Below are 26,968 nucleotides of genomic sequence, written 5' to 3'. Positions count from 1 at the left end.
ACATATCTTCAATCATTAAATATTTTATTAAAGTTGTCAGCTTCAATTTAAATCGCTATGTATCGTTAGAAGCCAGGTAAATAAAAAGCATCCATTAAGCACGTTTATACTTAGTATAAGACCAAATGTTACAATCATTCATACCTTGTAATAATAGAATAAAAGCATTAAATGCGGATCAGGCACTAGTTCGGGATCACACATTATATTTAAATAATTATAGTATAATATTTTTTATATATCAAATAATGAATATTACAAGATTCTTTAGCATTTGCTTTGTCTTTTTCAATTTTTTTTTATTTATTAGCAATAACGCTGCACATTTTATTAATATCGTTAACGAACAAAACGTGAGACATAAACTAGGATATGTACAAAATTCATAGAAAGTGTAATATTATAAGAATTGCCTTATGGCTTTTACAGGAGCAATAGATTTAACGAAAAAAGTTGATATGTTTAGATGAAATTAAATCCCAAAAAGATAAAACATTTGGTAAATTAATTCGCAATAAGTACATGGAATCTAATTGCGAATAATTATGTAATTATTACGTAATTTAATCAACATTAAAACGCATAAAACAGTAATGAAATGAAATAAAATCCATAATCTTTATAAAAATATAAAATATGAAATATGAATTATTCTTTCAAGAGTGATCCACATCTAGTGGCCTCAATCTACGTATGTGTAAATAAAAATTCCGTAAAAAAAAAGGCAATCTAGATCTAGATTAGATCTAATCTAATCAATCTAATTTAATCTAGATCTAGATTATCTGTGTGTCTAATATTCTTATTCAACACTTGTCGATTAAACGGCATTTACATACGTTATCCCTCAGTGTATATATCTTATAGTATAGTTTCACAAAGTTCCTAGAGGAACTGCGAAAATTATTTCTGAAAATCTTGTAAAAAATATTAAAACGTGTTTGTGCCTTGTGCAGCAAGAACTAATTCAGTTAAAATACTAGCCGACTCGGAAATTATGGCAAAGTCGCTAGAAAGAGCGCTGGCGCCATTATTGATCATTGGATCGTTCTGCAATTTGTACATGTTCGAATATCTTCGTGGACAACCTAGGACATATCTTTCTTACCTATATGCTTTGATCAAATGGGGCTCTCTTATATACTTCTTCTACTATCCATCATACGTCAGCAGTTTGCAAAAAAACATCATATTCACGAGCGATTTCTATCTGTTGTTTAGCATTACATTAATTCTCATTTGCTTCAGTCGTTTTAAGGTACAAATTTTAAAATGTACTTCTGGTCTCAATATAATAATACTTGATCTTTTAGTATTACTTTTTTTGTTTAATAAGATATTTAATTGAGAGCATTTAAAGGAGTCTTAAATTCACAATTGCAGGCAAATACAAAATGATAAAACGTTTTTATAAAAGGCTTTCAATACCATTAACTATGACCTACTTTTAATTAAATTCAAGCTATGCAGTCTCTCTCATTCAGTTCTCTCACTAATCTTTAATCACACTTAATCACTAATTCGTTTCTTACAAATCGCACGCAGCAAAAAAGTCCTCAAATATAATTCTTTTCTTCTTTTTTCTTCTTCTCGTGCCGTTTTTTCTGGAGTACCTCAGGATTCCATTCATGGAATTTTACTTTTTAATATTTTTATCTGTCTAGTTATTTGTCTAGTGTTTCTCTAAATAATGTCCTCTGAACCCTTCATATATGCAGACGACGTAATTCTTTTCAAATTCTTTCACACATTCGATGCTTTTGCAATCTGTTCTGCTTTAAATAAAAATCTAAAATTTATTGCCGCGAATGGTCTACTAATAATTCACTGCATCTAAATCTCTCTAAATCATCCTTGCTAATCGTTGGTTCTTCAACATTATTATCTCGTATTCAATTCTTCGATATTTCTCTTAATTCCGTTCCAATTCCACGCTCCTCTTTTATTAAGATTCTTGATGTCCATGCTGATTCTTTATGGATATTCGAGTCATACGTGCCTGTCAAGTATCGGGCTGTTTACGCCTGTCTACATCTTCTTTATTCTCTTCGCCCTTCATCCTTTTCTGCTTTTAAAAACTTCTCTCTTCTCAATTTCGTTATTTCATTATTTTACGATTACGCGATGTACGTTTCGGTTCTTAATCAATAACTTCTACATCGTGTACAGCGTATCCAAAATTCTTGCCTCCACTTCTTTTCGTAAATACGACCATATATCTGTGTATTACCAGAGATCTGGTTGGCTTAAGATGTGGCAATGTTTTATTCTACATATGTATTGTATTTCGTTTTTTTCTTTTTTTTTGTTCAATACTCCTCTATATCTCCTCTATATCCTCTATTCAACGCCTCTTTCAGTTAAACTCTGAACATCATTCTATTTACTTTTAACTTCCTTGTCACCAAGATACCAAGATTACTTATCATTTCACTACGTACCATTTTCTTTTACACCTCAGTCAAATATTTTAATTCTGTTCATATATAAAAACCTCTCCCTCTTTGTCCCCCTGCTTTCGTTCTGCTGCCTCGTTTTATTGCGGCACAATATTTAAGAGAGACTGTAACTGGTATATGTGTAGGTGCTTACGCCTGTATGTGTACGTGCGTATGTATATAATTTTAACTATTGCTTCATCACTCATTGCATCGTTGTCTTAGTCCTAGTTTTTTGTTGTTGGCAGGCTATGTAACAGCAGTTTTGCTGACGTCTAACTATTTGCAAGCTATTATATTGTATCATATTTTATGTCTATTACTTTGTTAATATGTAATCTTTTTCATAGAGTTTTACAATGAATTAAATTAAATTTAAAAAAAAATTTTTTTTTAACAATTAATTTTTTTAATAATCAATTTTATGCTTTACATTATTATAACATTATTATAATTCTTTATCTTTCACATTTCCTGTACATTGCAACAACAATTTTTACTCAAATATAAAATTACAATAATTTTATTCTATGTCGCATAATCAATTAATATAATTTTTTTTAAAGGATTTGAAAATGTGCTTACATAAACTTGCCATAGTAAATGACACGTTAGAAGTTCTTGGAGCGCCAAAGGAATACCAAAGACTACGTAACTGGATAATTCGTATGATAATCGGATTGATTATACACGTTTTTAATAGATTAGCACGTGCTTATTATTTTTTTTTTTGTGTACTTCATGACGACTTCATACCTATATTTTGGCTGATATTAGAAGTATTTCTGGATAATTACCCGGGATACATAATTATATTAAATGCTCTGATTTCTGCAACTATCTTTGGGTTAGTATTATACATGTGTACACATGTGTATTTATTTTGTAAGCTATTTTTTATTGACATTGTGCATCAAAATGTTTACATTATGAAACACTTAAAGACCTTTCGGTAACATATAAAAAAGGAAGCTATCTCCATTATTGACCATGACCTTGACATTTGTATTGTATGTTGTCTGTATTGTCTATACACAACATGCAACCGCACTCACGAGCGTGACGCAACTTCGTCGCACATTCAGCTAAGGTTCTCGTAGGCGATCGGATGACGGGTGGCGTTAAACGAAACGTGACCGAAATGCGCTTTCCCGTGACCGCTCTCAAGGGCGGCACATAATCACAAGACAATAGTTGGGCGCCAGGCACGAGCGAGCGTGCCACTCTTTTCAGAAATTACGCGATTTTCTTTATGCCATCTTTAATGAGCTGCGAATGTCGACAGGCTCTCAACCGGTAGCTCAGCCTCGGAAATGGCAGAGGGGGCGGTTCGCGGTCGAGGATAGCAGATCGTTTGGAGGAGCGAATAGGGGCAAGAATAAAGTACACATGAATTAACAATAACAAAAGTAACAAATATATTAAATGAGTCTTCGACTCTCATTCACATTTGGCGATACAATCGAGACGATAAACTCTACTTGAACGCAATAACTGATTTACATAAGCCCTGAGGTTTTACGCTAGGCGTATCAATTTCGTTACATTCTCGCGACACGAGCTCACGCCACACGGAAATACAGGGTTGGCCATATTCGACGGAAAGATCTGGCAACCACTGTAACTTTTGACAGAGTTAGATCGAGTAACGACGTTTCCCATGATTGAAAAAAAAAACATCTTTCCGTCGAATATGGCCAACTCTGTACTCTCGCGAATTATATGAATCATACTTCATCGCCTCGCAAATGCTAAGGAATTTGGCAGCTTGTAGCGTGGACACGGCGTGACCTCGTGCGCGCTCACGGAACCTCGCGCCGCTCAGTTGAGATACCGAGAAGGCTCGAATACGTGCAAACTCAATACTACGCAGTCTCGATACGACAGAATACGCACAATTATCAATTACTATTATAAATTGACTTTAATGACTATGACACAGAGGACCGAATAAACATGCAAATCTTACGTTACAAACGCTCGAGATGACACGATACGCGACAATACTACGGCACGGAACTTCGACGCAACATATGATCCGCGATAAAAAGAAACCGACAACGAGTGACGAGGCTGTGGCCTTGGCGGACGCCTTAAAGTTATCCCGACGACAAGGGCCGTTCCGGGAGGCGACACGCGTACGCGAATCCCGCGAAACTCTGGTGCATGGTAATGCCACGTGCACTCACCATTACACTCCCGATAGAAATCCGATAAGTTACGCCTCCCGGACGCGGAAATCGGCGACTTTACAGGGGTGACGCTTGTCTCACCGTGACTCTCTGGCAGATGCTCGTCCTAATCGACCTTGGAAGGCTCGTAATCCTGTCGTCCTGCGTCCTCGCGTACTGTCTCCAAGCGGGCCACAGCTCAAGTGCCGGGCGCTAATCCTCCCGGGCGCACGCAGGGCTCATTATCCCCGCGAGGGGGCCTTATCGCGCCTGATTGGCGCGTAGCCCCGCGGCTCCGCTAATCACGGAAACCGCTTCGCATATCCTGGCGCGCGAAATTTGAGAGATCACCTTTTCAGGCCGCCTCGTGGCCTCGAGACGCCTATCCAGGGCTCTCGCCGTCTTTGGGGCGTAGAGTGGCCTTCCCCGTCATGCCGTACCGGCTCTCGATCCGCTTTGCGCCTGGAAGAGGATGCGATAAAAAATGCTTTGCGATAATCAAAAGGGCGTAACAATGCCAGGAGGATATCACCTGCGTGCAACCCGGGGTCAGGTGTCGTGCGCCCTCGGCGGGTCCGTCATCAGCGATCGTCTCTCGACCCCCAATCCTGGTCATTCTTCCTCCTCTTCTCTCCGGTGAGGTGGCGTCATTCCACCAAGGTCGCGGGAGTCGCTGGCCTTTGTAACCCTCGGTACGGGAATACATCGAAACGGAAAAACGAAACGATAGCGCGGAACGCGTAAGGTACGCAAACGACGACGCGGGAAAAGCGCAGGTGCGTCCGCTCCCAAAATGTGAGAGAACCCAGGACGCTATACTGCACTGTTCGGTCAGGCCATGTGGCCCTTGTGCCGGACGGAAAACGTCACGTCACAGTATATATTATATAATACTTATTTTGAGTCTTAAAAATATACTAAACAACAATTACTTAACATAAATAATTAATTACTACTTTTCATTATTAAATATTTGTAAAAGATGGGTATCTTTAAAAAACGTTGTGTGTGTGAAGGAAGTAATGTTGAGTAATATAATCGAATAAACATACTATCAAAATTTTTATCTTCAATGAATTTGATCTTGACATATGTCGTCATAAAAAAGTAACAACAAAAATAACGGTAAAATTGTATTAGGTGTTGGAATTAATTCGTAGCGTTTTACAAGAGATGGCACAAGCAGTACACTATTTCGTTGTTACCTATAGTTCTGTATACATTGTAAACATCTATCATAGGACGTCATTTGCCGTACATAACCTTTCTTGAAATCATAAATAACAATACTGTATAATTCATTGAATATGTCAAAATTTGTGCCAGATAAAGTGTTTTTGCGGGGAGTTTTGCTTCATTACTTTAATATGAACAAAAGTGCAGCTGAAGCTCATCGTATTTTAGTGGATGTGTATAGTGAACATGCTCTGGCTGAGCAAACGTGTAGGAAGTGGTTTGCACGTTTTAAAGCTGGTGATTTCGACTTGGATGACAAGGAGCGACCTGGTCAGCCGAAAAAATTTGAAGATAACGATTTGCAGGCACTGCTCAATGAAAACTCATGTCAAACACTTAAAGAATTATCTACGTCATTGGAAGTTGACTTCTCAACAATAGGAAAACGTCTTAAAAGTTTGGGCATGATCCAGAAGGAAGGACATTGGGTCCCATATGAATTGAAACCAAGGGATATTGAGAGACGTTTTCTCACGTGCGAACTGCTGCTTCAACGGCAGAAAAGAAAAGGTTTTTTGCATCGGATTGTTACCGGTGACGAAAAGTGGATCCATTATGACAATCCAAAGCGCAGAAAGTCATGGGTTAAGCCCGGCGAACCATCAACATCAGTGGCCCAATATCCATGGCTCAAAGCTCCTGCTCTGTATTTGGTGGGATCAGAAGGGTGTCATATACTACGAACTGCTAAAACCGCATGAAACCGTTACTGGAGATCTCTACCGACGGCAACTGATGCGCTTGAGCCGTGCATTGAAGCAAAAACGGTCGGAATACTTCGAAAGACACGATAAAGTCATCTTGCTGCACGACAATGCTCGCCCACACGTTGCAAAACCGGTAAAAACATACCTGGAAACACTTAAATGGGAAGTGCTACCGCACCCGCCGTATTCTCGCCTGATATTGCACCTAGCGACTACCACTTGTTTCGATCATTAACTCATAGCTTGTGCGAGCAGAAGTTCACATCTTACGAAGATTGTACAAAATGGTTCGATTCCTGGATTTCATCTAAAGATGAACAGTTCTTCCGACGCGGTATTCATTCACTGCCTGAAAGATGGTCAAAAGTAGTAGAAAGTGATGGGAAGTACTTTCATTAATGTATTTTTTAATGCTCATGTGAAATAAATAACATTCTTTCATTAAAAAAACGCTACGAATTAATTCCAACACCTAATAACATAAAAAATAACGATAAAATCGTCATAAAAAAGTAACGACAAAACTAATGGCAAAAGTAACTTTCCGTTCTTGGCTATAAGAGAAAGCTGCACCGCATGTCAACATGTAGTTACGATACAATTGAATCAGACGCTCAAGATGACTCAGCAATAGAACAGACTTCCATATCCAAGGCACTTCGCGTCAAAAAACGTAAATGCGTTTCAAAAAATAAAGTTATAAAAGTTCCGTATAAAAGTTTTATCTTTGTGTTCACAGTGTGCATGCAATTATTTGGAACTGTTTAAAACTCATTTCTGCTATGAAATTTTTATGAACTTCCTAAATATTCCCGCGATTCTTTTTTGATGCATTAACGCTTACGATAGGATAAGCATGAACGATGTAACTTCAAAGTTTCAAATTGAATTATGACAAAATGACGTAATATGATGTTTGGAATTCACTATTAAAGATTTTCAGCGATCTTTGCGCATCTCTCGGTTAAGGAAATATTAGGTATAGAGTCTTTGCAAAAAGTGATTGGAATTCGAAATTTACACTTTTCCTATAAAAATAAATGTTAAGATAAACATTCCAGTGACGTACATTCCAGTAATATATCGGACGTATATTGTACGTCCAGATATTAACACATAATTAATTTATATTATTATATATTGTTATTAATTTATATTATTATATATTATTATATATTATTATATATATATATATTAGGGATACTCCGAATAGTAAATTAAGGGCTACCGAATATTGGATATCTGTCGTCAAATTCTTTTTGGATATCCAATTATCCGATCGAATAACGAATTTCCGGATATCCTTCTGGATATCTGGAAAAAGGTTTTCAAAGAAAAAAAAATGACATGGTTCTTTAACTAAAGATGCTTTAAGGTTTTTTAAGAAAGTCTTTACGTTAATCTGAGAGTCGATTTTGAAGGCATTCTTTCAGAATTTTTTTAATGAATAGAAATTTAAGTATAAATAAAAATTAATACAGGTCTAGAAAGTGCATAATATATGTGTAAACAAATATTTTTTATAAAGTTAACTTTTTACAGGATACTAATAAGATGGTACTGAAATTAGCTAATACGATCAAACGATGATCAAGGAACAGGTTATATCGTTGATCTGAAAGCAAAAAATAAACTTTTTTTAATGAGTAGACTTGTAATTCTCGTTCGAACTAAAATAACTAATGTCATATGCATACTTTTAAAATGGTAACAGTTTAAAAAAATAATTTGAATTTTTCTAATTTTTTCCCTTTTATTTTACCTTCAAAAAAATAGAAAAAATTAATGTAGACCTTTAATTATTAACAATGCCATTACCATTAATATTATTAACTATTATTATGATTAGCAATTGGCTATTTATTAATACGGGCTATTTGAATCGACCAAGCGACCCCAAACACGACGTCATTTTATTTCAGATATCCTGGACAATTTTTGTTTCTTCCAAAAAAACATTTTTGTGGGATATTTTTAAAACTACTATAAGCATTCAAAGAAAGCAAAAAGAATCGATTTTTTTTAGTCCTAAAGACCATTTTAACAGAATAAATTTGTTTAATGTGTTTATCGATTGTTTGGCAATTTTGTTTAACATTTCTTAGTTTACTGATTAACAAATTATTTTCTGTAAGGCGCGTATTTTTCTGGTGGCTTTTGTTTTCATTTTCTGGAAACAAGTTATAAATTAAAATAACTGAAACTAAATTATAAATTTTGGAGAAAACATATTGTTCGAGATACAGCCGAAACAGACGGTTTTTTACAGATTTAATGTACGTGTGACATGCGGATCGGAAGCTTCTAGAAGAATTCCAAGCGTCTTAGAGGTTTTCAAAACACAAAATTGGCCATCACATCGTCAATAAAGTCGAAAAACATAAGCTAAATCTCATGTCGTACGTACATAAATTTCAACCGCTGTAACGGCAAGCTAACTAGATCGGTCGCAGCGCACGCGCGCTCGCGTGATGCGAAACGCGTACATGCGTACACCCCAATCAGGATTCCTGATTTAGCGGGCGCGCATGGCAATAATCACCGCTTGGCCATCGCTCTCGAAAATTGCCAATCGCTGCCCGAAACAGGGAGTTACCTCAAATTTTTCAATTTTGCGAGAATCTCATAGGCGATTGCAAAAGAAAACCTTTGTCCTTCAAAGAGGATAAAAGGCAAAGTCGAACAGTTCTCTTCGCTGTTCTCGATCAGAGTCAACGCTTCGCTACAAGTGCAATCGCTTGAGAGACTCTCCGCCGCCAAAAAATCGCCGCATTCAATTCGCGGTCAAGAATTCGCGTAAATCGAACTTTAGCCAAAACATCGTCTCACGCAAAATTTTCTCGCCGTCGTTCTCGCTCTAACTCGCTCTCGAACACATATCTTGAAAGTCTACTCCATATATATAAAATATTACATGAAAAAAAAATTAATTTTTTATGACTTTTTATTACTTATTAACACAATTAGAATATGCTTATACATGATGCGTATGTCATAATATTAATGAAAGATTAAGTCTTTTTCACTCATTTTAGATACATAAGCTCTAGATTTCATCGAGTCAATGATCTCTTACATGTATTCTGTTCTGATCTGTCCGGAAACAGTGCAGATTACAGAAGACAAAATAGATCCATCTTTGTGCATCAGCGGATAACAGGAGCTAAGGATCACATTCAATATATATGGATTATAATGTAATAATTATTTAATAAAATTACTATTAGGTGTTGGAATTAATTCGTAGCGTTTTACAAGTGATGGGAAGTACTTTCATTAATGTATTTTTTAATGCTCATGTGAAATAAATAACATTCTTTCATTAAAAAACGCTACGAATTAATTCCAACACCTAATATATACACACATGTGCACACCAATGTATATATGTATACAGAATGTCTCAACTAACTTTCACATCGACATATTTTAAAAAGTATAAAAAATATTTTCTATGAAAGTGCAACTGTTTCGAGAGGGGCCTATTGTAATCACGTTATTTTTTTCTAGATAGAGGTACTAGACGCAATGAAAAAGATGTAACATTTATTTGCGCTTTTTAAAATAGAATTATATGATTTTTTACGTAATATGATTTCTTTATAATCATTCTACATGTACAAGTTTTAAGTCAAAAATTTAAAAAAATTGATAATTTACGATATATTATAGGTACATTTTTCTGGCACATATAATAACATAACACATTAAATATCTCATAAACTGTTAATTTTCTGATAATCGTAATATCCTAATACTTGTATGAATAGAATGAGATAAATCAGGTGTAAAGAAAACATATACTTGTTTGTTTAACAAAATTATTTATTGTATCTACGTATTTTTTTGATAAAACTTTAGTAAATGGGCGACTTTTGCCAATTTCGATAACCTTGATGTATTGTCAAGGTCATGACCTTATAAGTAACTTTCTACAGGTTTTTTAATTATTGCTTGTTCTTCTTTAAAAAGCTATTATCATATATGTGTATATATATGTATGTGTGTTTAAGTTTTTGTTTTTTTTCCAAGTGGAGTAAAGCAGACAAATTCTCTGCTTTTAATCACAAATTCTCTCCTTTAAAATACATATTATTTGCTTTATAATACAAATTCTCTACCTTGAAGACACATATGATCTACTTTCAAAATGAAAATAATATAAGAAAAAAGCTTAGTTAGAATATGATAAATTAGAAAAAATAAAATAAATAATTTCAAATTATTCAAAAAATTATTCAACAAATATTGCAGAGTATACCAATAAATACGCGTTCATAATGTAGAAAGATATTTTGCACTTAAACAAAGGGAAAGTGAGTCCCTTAAAAAGAAAGTAAATTCTAAAATTATTTGAATTACCGAAACACATATAATTTTTGTATAACAATTACTTTTTTCTCTCTTACTCCTTCGAAAATCCTTTTCCAGGATTAAAGAATATGGATTAATACGTATCTGCGAAGTAGAATCTTAATGCTGAGAACAACAAAAAGTTTCGAAACTGAGATTTTCTTTATCATTTCTTTGTCTAATATGATACTCCAGCTGTTACGTCGTAATAATGTTTGCTTCATATAATAGCTGTGCAATTTGTATTTATGAAATAGTAGTCGATAGATCAAATAATAGTTTGCACAAAGAAGCAATGTGGATTTCTTAAAATTGTACTTACAATGGAACACCAGGTAACGGTGTCGGGAATTTTGATCCGCGTTTTATGTTCTCAAAGGAGAAAAAAAACGGTATGTGTCTGACCGTATTATATCATTGGTCCATAATTTCGAAGAAAATCGTTTTTGAAATAAATATTGTAATAATTTGAGAAACGTATTGTATAGGAAAATATCATCTTTATAAATTTCATTTTATTTCGCCGAATGTTAAGGATAAAATTATACTTGGATATATGATTCTGAATTTCTGACGATGATTCTGAACACAGCGCGTAGTAGACCGCGCGCCAATTGAAATATTGCTTACTTCAGTAAGCATTCGACTCACTCGCACAGTGATTTTCTCAACTGAAGAAGTATTTTAATAAAATTTATCAACATGGAAAATAATACAAATGTTCGATAAAATCGCAAATGTTAATAGAATGAAAACTGCGATTTTTGATGCTGAGCAAAATAAAACAATATCTTTCTCGCTCTCAAAATATAACTGATGGATTAAAAATTTGTAGTCAAATTTTATATAAAATACGACTACCTGAAAAAGTGGAAAGATCCATGCTTTCTAAAAGAGCAGAGATTATTGGAAAGATAATTGTGGAATTTGTAACGGAAATGATTCGTGATTTCTGTGATTTAAAAGAAGAATTACTTTTGGTGAAAGAATGTATCACACATGAAGGTATTAACACGACTAATTCTAAAACCAACTTATTACTGACAATTGAAAAAATTAATAAATTATCTAAAATGATAATTGACTAACACAAACTATAGAAATCAAAGCCTTTAAACGATACAGCTGGATCTTAATGCTTGTATGATTCTTGTGAATTTATATACTACGTATGTAGTCCCCAGAAACGCGTCAAAATGTTTTTTCGGTCTTGAAATGCTAACTCTACTAAGCTATCGTAGTAATATCACGAGTTAAATTGATTAGCAATTTAACAAATTTTTTATGCTTATTTGCATCTTCGAAATGATTTTAATATGTCATTCAATATTATTATATTAGGTGTATAAAGTTTCCGCCGTTTTTAATAAAAAAATTAAGCATTTATTGTAAAAGAACGATACATAATGTTTTTGAAAGTGTTATCGCTAGCCACTACTTTTTGCGTTTGGCACGAATCTTCATTCAATAATGCTTCCAATTCCGCGTCTTCGTACACTTTCGGCCTTCTTTGTCTTCGACGTCAAATTCATCGTTCTTAAATTTTTGAAACCATTCACGACACTTCTCTCACTTAAGGCAGCCTCACCATATGCTTCTACAAGCAATCGATGAGCCTCAGCTGCAGATTTCTTCAAATTAAAGAAGTAAATCAAAAGTTCCCGCAAATGACGCTTATTCGGCTCAAAACTCGGTATTTTCGCACAAAAAAAAATATATGATGCTGATACAAAATCGTTAGTATTTCAAGGTTATGTTGTTGACAGATGTCCAACCTTAGGATATAATGTTTTACATCAGACAATTTTAACCATAGTTTGCTAGTGGCACCGTCTTTTGTCAAACGGCGGAAACTTATTTGTACCTAATATAAATAATTTGTTAAATTGCTAACAAATTGCTAACTGATTTCTATAGTTCGTGTTGTCACATTTACAGTCCTATAATATATTATATATTAAATAATTGATTATTTTATATTAATTTATTTGAAATGTATTATATTAATTACTAATTAACTTTGATGTAATGAATATGTTCCGGAATTATCGTTAGAATCTGTTCATATTCTCGGAGCAAGCAAACAGCTCGTCGACACCAAGCGATCAAAATATAGCGATCGAGCATATCTCGATTCTGTGCTGATTACGCTGTTTGTCTCAAATGGCACGCGACCTCCTTTGCGCAAATCCAGAAAAACCATTAATCGCGCACACGCTCCGTGTGAGAAGAGAGAGTTCGCTTCCCGATCCCGAACAATACAGTTCTTTTATCGCTATTCATTCGTAACGTTTCTTTTCGAATTATTAAGGACAAGCCACATCGAAGCTCCGCCGCGCATTGTTTTACTTGTTACCGGTCAAATTAAAGTTTATATTTTAACTTGATGACATGTTTTATTTATTAACTGTTCAAAAAATTCTTTTATTTTATGATAATTGTCTTAGGCTCGTCTTTGTCTTTCTGTTTGTTTAATAAAATATATTTTATATTCGTTATGAATAATTCCACTAACGTATACATTTTTGCGAACAGATTATTTGAACATACAGATTACATTAGCAATTATTTCGCTGATTATGTATTCTAATAAATTACAATAATTAATATTTATAAATGATATTTATACAGTGTAATAAATTGAGGAAATATTAGAATTAATATCGTGTTAATATCTTTTTGTGTGATGCTTCCATCAAAAAAAAAGTTACGTTTGAATATAATACGACAAAGATGACGGATGTAGACGTATAGAATGAATGATAAAAAACTCAATTTTTTAATATAAGTACATTATGTATTTATAATTGTTTATGTAGAGTTACATTACGATGCATGGACTGGTTGTCCAGTACATAAACAAAATATTTATTTCTATATCTTTGTAACTAAGTTACTTTTATTCAATAACTTTATTAGTAAGTAACTATCAGTAAGTAACTAGTAAATCGCAACGAAACTTTGCACAAATTATTTTATGTAAATATATAAGTACCTATAAAATGTAAATTCCTTTATCATTAAAACAATTTTAATTTTTAACAATAAAACTAATAACGGTTAAAATAAATAAACTACAAAAACGTGCTATTTAAAAAACATAATCTTATTCAATACAACATCGTATACAACTTTCATATGTATATATTTTATTTGAAATGGAAATATTAAACATACTTTCAAATTTAGTTTTGTTTGCAGGGACTGTGCGTCTAATACATCCTTATGTATTAATAATTGTCCTAAATTGTATACTTGTTAAATTGTACACTTAACTATTATCTAATACATTCTTAAATTGTACACTAACATCTTTTAGTTGCTTCTTCACCTAAAAAAAAACAATGTAACAAAAATATGTTCGAAAGTATTTAAAAAAATACGTTCCCCTCGAAATCGTTTTACTTTTATCTGAAATACATTTTTCCATATTGTTTCTAAATAATTTGATGCAGCAGTTATGATAATAAAATAATCACACATTGTGAACTGCAAGTTATAACACTATAGCTTATATCGAATTCTACGTTAAAAATATATTTTGCTTAGTACTTCTCGTATATGTCTCTCGTATATGTCCCACGGTTTGATTAATTATAACAATTACAATTTATTTACAGGCACGTCCATTTACAATTATGCCATATATCACGCAAACTAAACATACTATTCAAAGTACAAATGTTAATACAAATGATATGGTATTTTAATGAGGCTGTACTGTTCTGTCTATTAATGTATCAATTGATTGAACAGCGTGATAATATATGGACATTTAATTCTATTATCATGAATTTATTTAACTATTTTGATTTCGTTTTGTGTAGCATTTTATTTCTCATGTTAAACTACATATGTCAAACTGTTTACTATAAGGTATAGTTAAATTAAAAGCATTAATAATTATTTATAATTAGAATAATAACACAAACAACAATGAAATTACACATGTCAAAATTTTGTTTGAAATGGCGAAATAAATGCAAAGTTTACAGTTTTACTACAAATTTTCATTTTACGTTAATATAATTTCAGATAAATGAGACAGTAGCAATTCTTTACAAATTGTCCAATTATAATCTCGATGAGGACTTATGTGAACAGGTAAATAATTACAACGAAGTTGTTTAACTGTTTTATGTGTAATTTTACTAGCACTCAAAATTCGGACACCAATATAAATTTTATCGAATGATTATGTACAAAATTGGAACATTACATAATAATTGTGTTATTCTTTTATATATTTTAAACTTGTACACACACACACACACACACACACACACATTCTAACGCCACAAAGGATAAATTAAAAAAAGTTTTAACAATTATTTTTTATTTTATATTCAACAAAAGCGAATTTTTAAAGTTATTTCATACGTATTTTATTATTATATTATCATATATACTTTTATTAGTTTTACTATCAATTTTACTATCGACTGTATACACTCACACGTAAAAAAACCTGGCCATTAAGTTTTTTTTATAAATTTTTAATATTTTCAAATAGCAATAACTCAGTAAAAAATCATTGTATCGAGATTTTTAAAAAAGCGTTTTAAAGCTTGAAATCTCTACTTTTCAGATCGGTACTTCACAAAACGGTACTATTAATATTTTATAAAGTTACACAAGCATAAATAAAGATGCATAAACTCTAAAAATGTTTTATGTAATTTGCAAGTTTCACGACGCCAATTAAAAATTGGACACAAATGGAGTTTACAGCTTTCGAAAGAATAAATCTTTAATTTGCTTTTTTATAGACCTCTGTACAATTTTTTTTCACTGTGTGATAACTTATTCAAAAACGATCCTTTTTGCTTCAATGTTGAATAACTCGGTGAAAAAAATTATACACAGGTCTATAAAAAAACAAATTAAAGGTAAAAATTCACTTTTTCGAAAGCTGTAAACTCCATTTGTGCGCAATTTTTAATTTGGCGCCATGGAATTTCGATCTGAAAAGTAGAGATTTCAAGCTTTAATCTTATTATTTTTATTTACTTCTATCGTTAATTTATTATTATATAATAATTTATACTTGCTAACAGAAACATGTTCGTCCTTATATACACACATTCGGAGGAGCACATTTTTGTCAACTATAATCATTTGTTTGATTTCCTCTCAATTTGGAGCGAGTTTTATAGTTAATTTTGCGTCCGAATGCGAATTTTACTTAATTTCTTATGTTTTTATCTACGTTATAACTCTATTGTTAATTACCATTGGTTAATTTATTTGTCACATTAATTTATTTGTCACATTGAAAATGATCCAACAAGGATCGAAACGTTTGTTTTGTTCACCTTCTGATTGTCAAATTATATTTTACGTTTTTAATTTTATGATATAGTTTTATTTCAATTTTTTTTAACTATTTATACAGTTTGTCAATTTATGTTTTAGGCTCGTAGCCCTTTTTCCTTTTTACTTATTTTGATTTATTGAGCCTTATTATTTTTATAATTTAATTTACGCGGGCGAAATTATGCGTTCTCAACATAAATATTTTTCACCTTCGCTTTCATAAAAAACCGATTTGGTTTTTATATCTGTAACTTGCTAAAACAATTATGCAATCTCGTCAAATTGGGTGTGAATATTAGGACTCGTATTAAATTTATTAATTCATGCTTGAAATTAGAGTTAATTCCGCCGCATCTATATAAGTTTTCCAAATCCAATGGAATTTCGTTACACAACAATACTTCTTATAAAAGACTCGAAAAGAGATACAACTTAGTAATATAAAAGCAATTATGCGATTGGAATTGAGGGACGCTTACTGCCATTTGTACTCAACTAGAAATAATATCTTTTTACTTTCCAACATAATTTTTTACAATTTACTATTCCCCGTAATTTGTCAATTTTTCAAATATTTAGATCAAATTAACAGTTTCCATTTTTCTAAACAAATGTTTAGAATCAATAAAAAAATTAATTGGTTACGATAGAAAAAAATTAAAATTATCAAATTCAAAAATTAAACCAATCTCTTACAATGTTTCCAAAGACACTAATTATCCTCCTAGTATTCAACTCGTTGTTGATAGGTGCTCGTACAATACCCAATCCAATTTCGAGAGAATTGATATTGCTCCCGACGTTTTTGATGGGGTTCCTCCTTTAGACTCTTTACGGGAAAAATGGTTTATCAATTTGAGCGACATTGACGTTCCCTTAGAGGTTCATTACCTTTTGCAACTTGGCGAAAAATTCGGGCTTCCTATTAACAAATACAATAAAGACAGTACCTTAATCGAATTTATTAAATATATAGAAAATAATATCACTAGTCGTCCCAATAACATAATTAATTTTGTCAGACATAATTCCCTTCCAATTCTTAATAGATTCCAAAATAATTTTCCTTCTCCTACATCCACCGACAAACTAATTTTGGACTGGTTGCGCACTACCAAGAGATTTATTAATGACCATCCTAATATACTACTTACTAACGCCGATAAGAGTAACGTCACTGTTGCTCTGGACAAAGACGCCTACGTATCGAGAATGGAGGAGATTCTCTCAAACACGAGTACTTACGCCTTAGTTGATAAAGATCCTAGTAAAAAATTAACTCGAGACTTACACGCTTTTTTGGTGAGATGGAGGCGAGATCAATTTATTGACGAGCTAACATACCGTAGACTGCTTACATCTGATGGTGTTATACCTAGAGCTTACGGTCTGACTAAAATACATAAGGAGGGTTACTCATTGAGAGTGATTGTTTCTTGTATAAACAGTCCATTATATAACTTTTCTCTCTTTTTACACAATTTAATTAGTGACAGTATTCCAAAAGCTCCCAGCTACATTAAAGACAGTTTCCATTTAGTTGAGCATTTAAATGATTCTGTGTTTGATCCTAATTATGTTTTGGCTTCGTTGGATGTAATATCCCTTTTTACTAACATTCCTGTTGAGCTAGCATTAAATAGCATCGACAGGAGATAGGTTTACATCTCGGCAAAGACAAACATATCAAAAAATGAGTTCATTATTGCTGTCAGATTCATTTTGAACTCTACCTTTTTTACTTTTAACAATAGAACCTACAAACAGGTGTTCGGCACTCCGATGGGTTCACTGTTATCTCCAATAATCGCTGACATTGTAATGCAAGATCTAGAAGAAATAGCACTAAAAAAATTGTCAGCACAACCTTTGTATTTTAGATATGTGGACGATATTTTGCTCGCGCTTCCATCTGACACTGTCAATGACACTTTGAACATTTTTAATTCCTTACATACGAGATTATAGTTTACATTGGAGGTTAGTACAAATGGTAGATTGAGTTTTCTCGATACAATACTGATTATAGATAACCAGAGAATTATATTTGACATTTACTATAAAAAGACATTTTCTGGAAGGTTTCTTAATTTCCATTCAAATCATCCTCTATGCCATAAAAAAGGTACCATCACCAGTTTTATTGACAAAATTATCTTATTATCACATCCACAATTCCAACAAAAAAATTTGATAGATGCTATTCATATTTTCTTAAATAACTGTTATTCTCTTCTCTTTATTTTCTCTACAATAGAACGCAGATTAAAGTTTCATAAATATAACAAAGATACTACACACTATTCACATAAAGACAAATATTTTACGATTCCTTATGTTAAATCTATTTCTGAAAGTTTCCTTCCAATCTCTAGTATATTTCATTGTAAATTGGCCTTTTCTATTCCTAACCCTTTAAAAAGCTTCATAAAGAGAGGAAAAGACAAGCTTAATTTCCTATCCAATCAGAATGTTGTCTACAAAATCTCATGTGATGATTGTGAGGCGAGTTATGTTGGTCAGACAAAGAGAAAATTGAGCACGAGACTACACGAACATATCTCTGACATCAAAAAGAATATAGGTTCTCCTACTGTCATAATTGATCATCGATTTTGATCATAATTTCAAATGGAATGATGTGAGAATTTTGGACTGCGAATCTTCTTACAATAAGAGATTGGTGTCTGAAATGATTCATATTAAAAGACAGAAACAAGGCCTTAATAGACAAAATGATACCGAATCTTTACCCGATACTTATTCACAGATCATTCAATGTCTTTCTCCTTTTTGACTGTTTTCCCTTCCCTATCCTTCTCTTCTCTCCCTACTTTCTCTCCCTTCCACTTTATTCTTGCCTTCTTATTATTTTTTCCCCCTTCCCTTTCTAGTTTTCCATTTCAATCTTCTTGTCTTTATATGTCGTACTTTATATCTTAGCTTCTTAGAGAGATGATCAATTTCGATTCCAATTGCATTGCCTAATCGATAATACATCATTTCGACACACACATAAGGTATTTATTATAAATTTATTTGTTTTAAACTCATCATACATATACAATGAATGTCGGCAATTTACTTTTTATTTCTTATGTGCTTGTCTTAATAATATCTAATATCAAAGATAATTTTTGCCTCTTTCTTTTAATTTTGACTTATTATTTACGACTTGTTTTGTATCTTTCTTTTTATTGTTTGCGATTCGATTTGTACTTTTTTTATTATTTTTATTTACTTCTATCGTTAATTTATTATTATAATTTATACTTGCTAACAGAAACATGTTCGTCCTTATACACACACATTCGGAGGAGCACATTTTTGTCAACTATAATCATTTGTTTGATTTCCTCTCAATTTGGAACGAGTTTTATAGTTAATTTTTCGCCCGAATGCGAATTTTACTTAATTTCTTATGTTTTTATCTACGTTATAACTCTATTGTTAATTACCATTGTTAATTTATTTGTCACATTAATTTATTTGTCACATTGAAAATGATCCAACAAGGATCGAAACGTTTGTTTTGTTCACCTTCTGATTGTCAAATTATATTTTACGTTTTTAATTTTATGATATAGTTTTATTTCAATTTTTTTTAACTATTTATACAGTTTGTCAATTTATGTTTAGGCTCGTAGCCCTTTTTCCTTTTTACTTATTTTAAAATACTTTTTTAAAAATCTTGATACGACGATTTTTCATTGAGTTGTTGCTATTCAAAAATATTAAAAATTTGTGAAAAAAACTTAGTGACCAGGTTTTTTTTACGTGTGAATGTATATTTTACTATTATATTATAAATATTTTGCAATAAGCTCGATGCATTTTGGCATATAAAATTGAAAATACAAGGGCAAATCAATAAGTACCCATGTTAATAATGAAGACGCAAGCTTTTCACAAAAATTTTTTCAACGTAATCCCTTTTTAAGAGGATACATTTTTCCCAACGCTTCTGTGGTCATTTTTTTAATCCCTCAGAAAAATACGATTTATCGAACTCTGCAAAATAGGTTTCTGTTTCGGCGATGACCTCCTCATTCCACATGAATTTCTTTCCATCGAGCTATTTTTTTCAAGTTTGGAAACAAGAAGAAGTCACAGGGGGTTAAATCCAAAGAGTACGGTGGATGCGGCAGCAATTCGTAGCTCAATTTGGCTGTGGCGAAGGAGTGAGCCGGTGCACATTGTCCTGATCGCGGCACTCATCGGGCCGATAGCTTTTTCATTCCCAAGTTATCACGCAAAATATTGAATGCCGTTCCCTACGACGCCTATGGCCTCTGCTACTTCATGTACTTTCGTTCGGCGATCAGCGAGAATCATGTCGTGGACTTTTTCAACGATTTCCTCAGTAACAACGTCTGCCGGACGGCCTGGGCGCTCCTCATCAAAAACAAACGAACGACCACATTTGAATTCGTCGAACCAATATCTGACGGTTGTCATAGATGGTGAAGAGTCTCATAGATTCCCATAGACGGCATTCAACTTTGTTTTTATTTCTTCGCACGTTGTTCCATCCAAAAATAAGAAACGAATCACGGATCGATATTGCTCTTTTTCCATTGTATCGGAAAATATCAAACGCGCTCACTATGAATTGCTGTCAAATCAAGATTATTGCATGAATCACTCTGAAATTTTGTATGGCGTCATTTGAAAGATGTAGTACACGATTGTAATGCCAACTTGCATCAGCAATGTCACCTGTCTTGAAACACGGATACTTATTGACTTGCCCTCGTAATTTATAAAAAATTTGTAATTGGTGTTGATAATTACAAATATCCTAAAAATGCATATAAAGAATACAATATGTTAAATTTATAGTGTTGTGTTATAACCATTTTGAATTATAAAAATGTTATTTTTAAAAAAATTCTATGTCGGCCTTGCTTCTATTCAATGTGTCGTTAATTTATTATAATTTTGTTGTTAAAACTTTTTTTTTATGCAAGAGAATAAAAAACCTTTTCTGAGGATAAGAACCAGGGAGGGGAAAACTCCTGGCCAGTACCGCCACATGTGCTGGATTCAACCCGCTCCGTCCGCTCGTGATCTCATGCCTTATGACGTGGATACTCCGAGCCAATCGCCTATCAAGCTAAAGTTTGCCCTGTTCTCGCCTTCTGCCAGAATGTAAAGGGGAATTGCCGATTACATCAGTACTTCCCTCAAGTCCACGAAGCGAGGCTCTCCATTCCCAGGAAAATCAGTATGCTACTCCCATGTGTGTGTTAAAACATCCACATGTTTATCTATACGTACCTATATATATCTACAACACTTAATACTACTACTAACTCCAGCCACGTCCATATTCACACACACACACACACACACACACACACACACCACACATATCCGGGGATATTTAGCCCTATTTACAATATATCTTTTACCGGATTACCGGTATATCTTGTAGTTAGGGGCGGAGAGGAGAGGGGTCTCTACTCCAGCCATAGTTGCCCTACGTTGGCGTTCTCTTTTCCCCTCCGCCTTTCTTCTCATTACGGTCTCACAATATTCCGCACAAGATCGCCAGTTTCCTTGAGGACGATGGCACCGACTACTTCGTAGTTTCCCCTTGCCTTCCCCTATCCTGACTATCACACTCAAGACTTCCATCGGCAATGTCCGAGGATGAGACGGCCATCTTTTCTTCCTACTCGCAGGGCCTGGGTTCCCTCTCCCAGAGGTCCTCCTGGGGAAACAGTACTCCCACTATCTCCCTTTCCATCTGCGATGGGAGGGTCTCAACAACCGCCCGTTCCCCTTCTCTCAACCTGCCCATCATCACTTTGTAGAGCATCCCCCATGAATCCACCTCCAGAGTATCCAGGAAATTTCTCCAGAGGGACATTTTACTCCTCTGGATATATTCCTCATCACGCGTCTCGTTTTCATAACCCTCAGATTATCTCCGGAGACGTCGCTACATTTTCTCCTCGTCAGCCTTCTTCGTATATGGTTACAAGATGCTCTCAGTGTCGCGATCTCATCACTCCAGCAGTAGATCTTCGACCGGCAAAGCCTGCCTGCGTCGCGAAATCTGAGATTTCTGTCATAGTCCCATTGCTTCCACGTGAGCCTTCGTCGTCGCTTCCTGTACGTCCATACATGATTTGACGGAGGCCTCCATTAAATCGTTCTTTATTTTGTAGAGTCTCCACTTAGGGAAACACGTCTATCCATCCTCCCAATTGCATTTTGGAGACCCCTAACCTCCATCAGTATGGTCCGAGCAATGGTCCGAGAGGGATCCAATCCCCTCGGCCACCCACTACTCCACGTCCGGCGATACTCCGCGACATCCATGTAGTGTCCACGCAGGATTTGCCACGTGAATGCACACACGTGGGCTCACCCTCCCGGTTGAGCAGGCACAGATCTTGTATGCCCGTCCAGTTCATCAGCAGGTTTCCCCTCCTGTTAGAGCTCCAGGATCTCACGCTGGATTTCGGGCATTGAAGTCCCCCAACAGCAGCTTACCCCGATAGTCGGTCATGTGGGTCTTCAGTGCCTGAAGACCTTCGTCAAACTTAATGTCCGTAAAACTGGGGGAGGGGGAAATAGCAGCTAACCTCCACTGTCCTTCCTCCCCAGTCCACGGAGACAAAGTCCCTCTTTCTAGGAGTACACTGTTCCGTTTACCGGGGGAAGCTCGCACAGGTCAGTCATTCCAGATCGACATCCGATCCTCCCTTCACCAAGTGTCCAAGGCGGCCCCGGGCTCGGGGACGGCCCAGGGTGAGTCCCTACATCACGACAAAGACACACCCCGCGCGGTGGGTTGTTAAAACATAGTTGTAGTTAAATAACTTAACTCTTAAAAGTGTATTAAATTTGATAATAAATTTTGATTCAAATTTAATTTATTATTTACAAAGTACATACATTAATATGAACATTTTATTTTGAAACTTTATAAATGGGTTGATTTTGACACATATTGAAGTTAAAAATAACAAAATGTCAGTAAATGTAAGGAATAGAGTTGCTATTTGATATCTGCGAGTATCATAATTGATGTTTTAAAATAATGTTTAAAATTTACTCATCTATTTGATAAAATTTATGCAAGTGTCCGAACTGTCAAGAATTGTAGTACATATTTAACACTTATTAAATTATTTATTTCAATTAGGTTTTGCAGTTTATATTGCAAATAAAACAGACAGAGGTAAAATTTGGCTTGGGACATTTCTGCTTTGGATATTGTTTTATCTGCTGGGTATATGTTCTATTTTAAATAAAAATATAATATAAATATATAAATAAAAGTATGTAATAAACGTATATATAATACATGTGCGTGCGTGCGTGCGTGCGTGCGTGCGTGCGTGTATAGAGAAGGACAGTAATCTAATCTATCCTTTCAGAATATTTCCGCTATTTTTAAATATATAATAATATATAATATATTTATTAAGTTGCTTTGTATTCCATTTTAAAAAATGGAGAAAAAATGATCTTGAAATCTTCGAAGCGCCTGCATAGATAAACCATTAGTAGTATATTATACCCTCTTAATGCTATACAACTTCAATAAATATATCATATCTCTAAAAACAGCGAAAACATTCTAAGTGAATAGAGTTACTGCTCCACCTTATATATACATGTATAATAGAATAAATACGTACATATAAAATAAAACATTTTCTAGATTTTCTTTATAATTAATTCTTTTGAATTTAACCTTTTCGCTCCTAACACCGACTATGTCTGGCATTTACGAAACGATCCGTATAGACGAATGCTGGCTATTCGCGAACAAATTATTTTATAATATCCCTTATAATAAGAGTTACGCCAAATCATCTTGTACAGTAATATACAGCCAAACGTAATTTTGTCAAATAATATATTTTTAAACATAATTAGTAATGGTAGTATATTGATGTCTATAATGCCACTGAAGGGGATATTTAAAAAACGGTTTGCGAAGAAATTAATCATTTTGTTTTGGGAATAGTTCTTTTTTTTAAAAAACGTATCAAGATGGCGTTGTTCAGGCGTAAAACGTAATTTTAAATAATCCAAGACTATCCACGTATATACTTTTGGTGTGGGGTCCCGATCAGTGATGATATTCCGATGGACTGCTTTCTGAGCGAAAGGGTTAACAAATCTATTCATTAACAAACTTTTTCATTAAGTATAATGATAGTGTATTTTCTTTCAGATGTATTCTACAGTTTTGTCCAGTACAATAATTTTTAGGACGCAGGTATGTAACAGACCTTCTATTCTCGCAGTAATGTCAAAAATTTTGTTTAATTATGGTTTGATATGAACAAGAATTGCGCGTATATATAATAATTAAATACATTTTATTTAAGTCAAAATCTCGTCATAACAATCAGAAAGAATTTCCGGTTGTTATGACAAGATTCGAGATTTTACAACTAGAAGTAGAACTATATTATAAGTATTATATTATTTATTACATTATAAGGATTTGTTTAATATTTTTCAGTTTCATTTAGCAAGTATGTATGAGCTAATATAATACTGATAATTACAATTAGTTATTTTAATCTCAGTGCTCTAGTAGTGCAATTATTGTGTTAGTCGGCACAAATCGGACAAATATGCTGTATTGTTTTATATCGTCGTGTTGTTTCTTGTGAAGTGAAACAAAATGGTATGTATCATGACTGACCAAAAAACGTCTTCTCTTTTCGCCGTCAATATAATTTTGAGAAAAATGCATAGAAATTTGAAAGTTATAGCAATAACATTTGAATTTTTCTATTACCTACATATTACTTTGTAAATACCTTATAGATTATGAGTGCATTATGCGTCCAAATCACCCATCATTTATTCTTGTTTACATTCGATGAACAATACGGAAAAATAATACATTATGCATAAAACGAAATGCCCCAATAATTAACAAAAAGACATGTTTAATTGATAAGATATTCTACAGGTGGTTAACACGAAAAATTTATCCACAATTAACGACTAATTCTGACATATTTAACAAGATACAATTATAAATGCCGTTCAAAATACAATAAAAATGATATTTCGTAGTTGCATAATCATAAAATTAAAAATGCGGGATTATATGAAAATATATGTATGGTAACACAAATTTTATTAAATCAATCATTACTGTAATATTGATAAATGAAATGAAATATTAACAATAAATAAATTGTATTTACTTTTAATTGTTAACTTGCAATTATAAAATTTATTAAAATTTATATAATAAAATTTAACAAATTTGCTTTGTGATACGCTGATTAGCATCCAATACAAAGAAGAGTAATTTTTATAATAGAAAGCGGATTTAATGTATGCTGATTCCACGTAAAATTCTTAAGATCTATCCGCAAATAAAAGTTAAATTATCCGTCAAATTACAACAGTCTGTTTACAGGAGGGTGTGAATTCCAAATCTTCTAGACCTATTATTAATAATAGTGGTTGACAAGATATTAATTACGATTATCATTTTTATAACATCTTTAATATTAGGTGTACAAAAAAGTTCTGAGCTTTAGATTTGATACAACCGAAATAACAATTTAAATTTTATATATCTTCCCGTTCTTTTGCGGTTTTAAAGCGTTAACATTTGGCCTTCTAAAATGCCATACGGTTTGGCGTTTGATGCACATAATCTCAAAAATCAGTAGTGTTCACGATGGCAATAACAAAAGAGCATATTCGATTTTCCATCCACTTCGCGTTTCATCTGAAGAAAAATGCTGCTGAAGCCACTGCAATGATTTGTGCTGCATATGGAGAGAACGCTGTAATGCTACATGTAAAAGACGGTATCAAAAGTTTCGCCAAGGAGATTTCAGTCTTAAAGATGAATCGCGTGCTGGACGCCCTGAAAAGATTGAAACGGACGAATTGCAAACACTGCTGGATATAAACTCTGCGCAAACTGAAAAGGAGCTTGCAGAACAGCTTGGCGTTACGCAGCAAGCCATTTCCGTACGATTACATACGATGGGAAAGGTTCAGAAGGAAGGCAGATGGGTTCCGCATGAATTGTCCGAAGACAACAAAAATCGACGGCGTAACACTGCACTCACTTTACTTTCAAAGTTCCGGAAAAAAGATTTTCTGCACAAAATCATTACAGGCGTTGAAAAGTGGATTCTTTATGATAACCCTAAACGTAGAAAATCATGGTTGATCCTGGTCAACCTTCGACGCCAAAGCCCAATATCCACGCCAAGAAGGTTTTGCTCTGTATCTGGTGGGATTGGAAGGGTGTGTTGTACTACGAGTTGTTACAACCGGGTGAAACAGTCACGGCAGACCGCTACCAACAACAATTGACCAATTTGAGCGATGCATTAGAAGAAAAGAGGCCATTTACTGGCCAAGGACGTCGTAAAGTGATCTTGCTTCATGACAATGCTCGACCTCATGTTGCGAAAGCGACTCAGGACCATATCTTTGCGTTAGGCTGGGAACTTCTTCCGCACGCGGCGTATAGCCCAGACATGGCGCCTTCCGATTACTACCTATTCCGGTCGCTGCAGCATCATTTGGCTGATACACATTTCGTGAGATTAGAAGAGATACGAAAATGCATTGATGACTTTATCGCTTCGAAGCCGGTGAGTTTCTATCGTCAAGGAATTCGCAAGCTCCCTGAAATATGGCAAAAGGTCATTGATGCAAACGGAGAATATTTCGCTGATTAATATTTTTTCGTTTGTTTTTGAATAAAGATTGAATTTTACAAAAAAAA

The 26,968-nt window shown here is 33.8% G+C and overlaps 1 protein-coding gene across 1 annotated transcript; it reads left to right on the top strand.

Moving 5' to 3' along the window:
* Positions 1 to 131: 131 nt before the first annotated feature.
* On the top strand, positions 132 to 26,968 carry LOC147906435 (uncharacterized). The gene is made up of 7 exons (XM_087416554.1): positions 132 to 1,258; positions 3,005 to 3,285; positions 9,588 to 9,749; positions 14,526 to 14,781; positions 14,941 to 15,009; positions 23,381 to 23,467; positions 24,422 to 26,968. Exons 1-7 carry the CDS (start codon positions 998 to 1,000, stop codon positions 24,530 to 24,532), a joined length of 1,227 nt encoding a protein of 408 aa, XP_087272680.1. The 5' UTR covers positions 132 to 997; the 3' UTR covers positions 24,533 to 26,968.

Source organism: Acromyrmex echinatior, unplaced genomic scaffold (genome assembly GCF_024713525.1).
Source record: "Acromyrmex echinatior isolate Ae372 unplaced genomic scaffold, ASM2471352v2 Scaffold34, whole genome shotgun sequence".
Taxonomy (NCBI): domain Eukaryota; kingdom Metazoa; phylum Arthropoda; class Insecta; order Hymenoptera; family Formicidae; genus Acromyrmex; species Acromyrmex echinatior.
The sequence above is the reverse complement of the archived record's forward strand: the minus strand, read 5'-3'. Positions and strand labels throughout refer to the sequence as shown.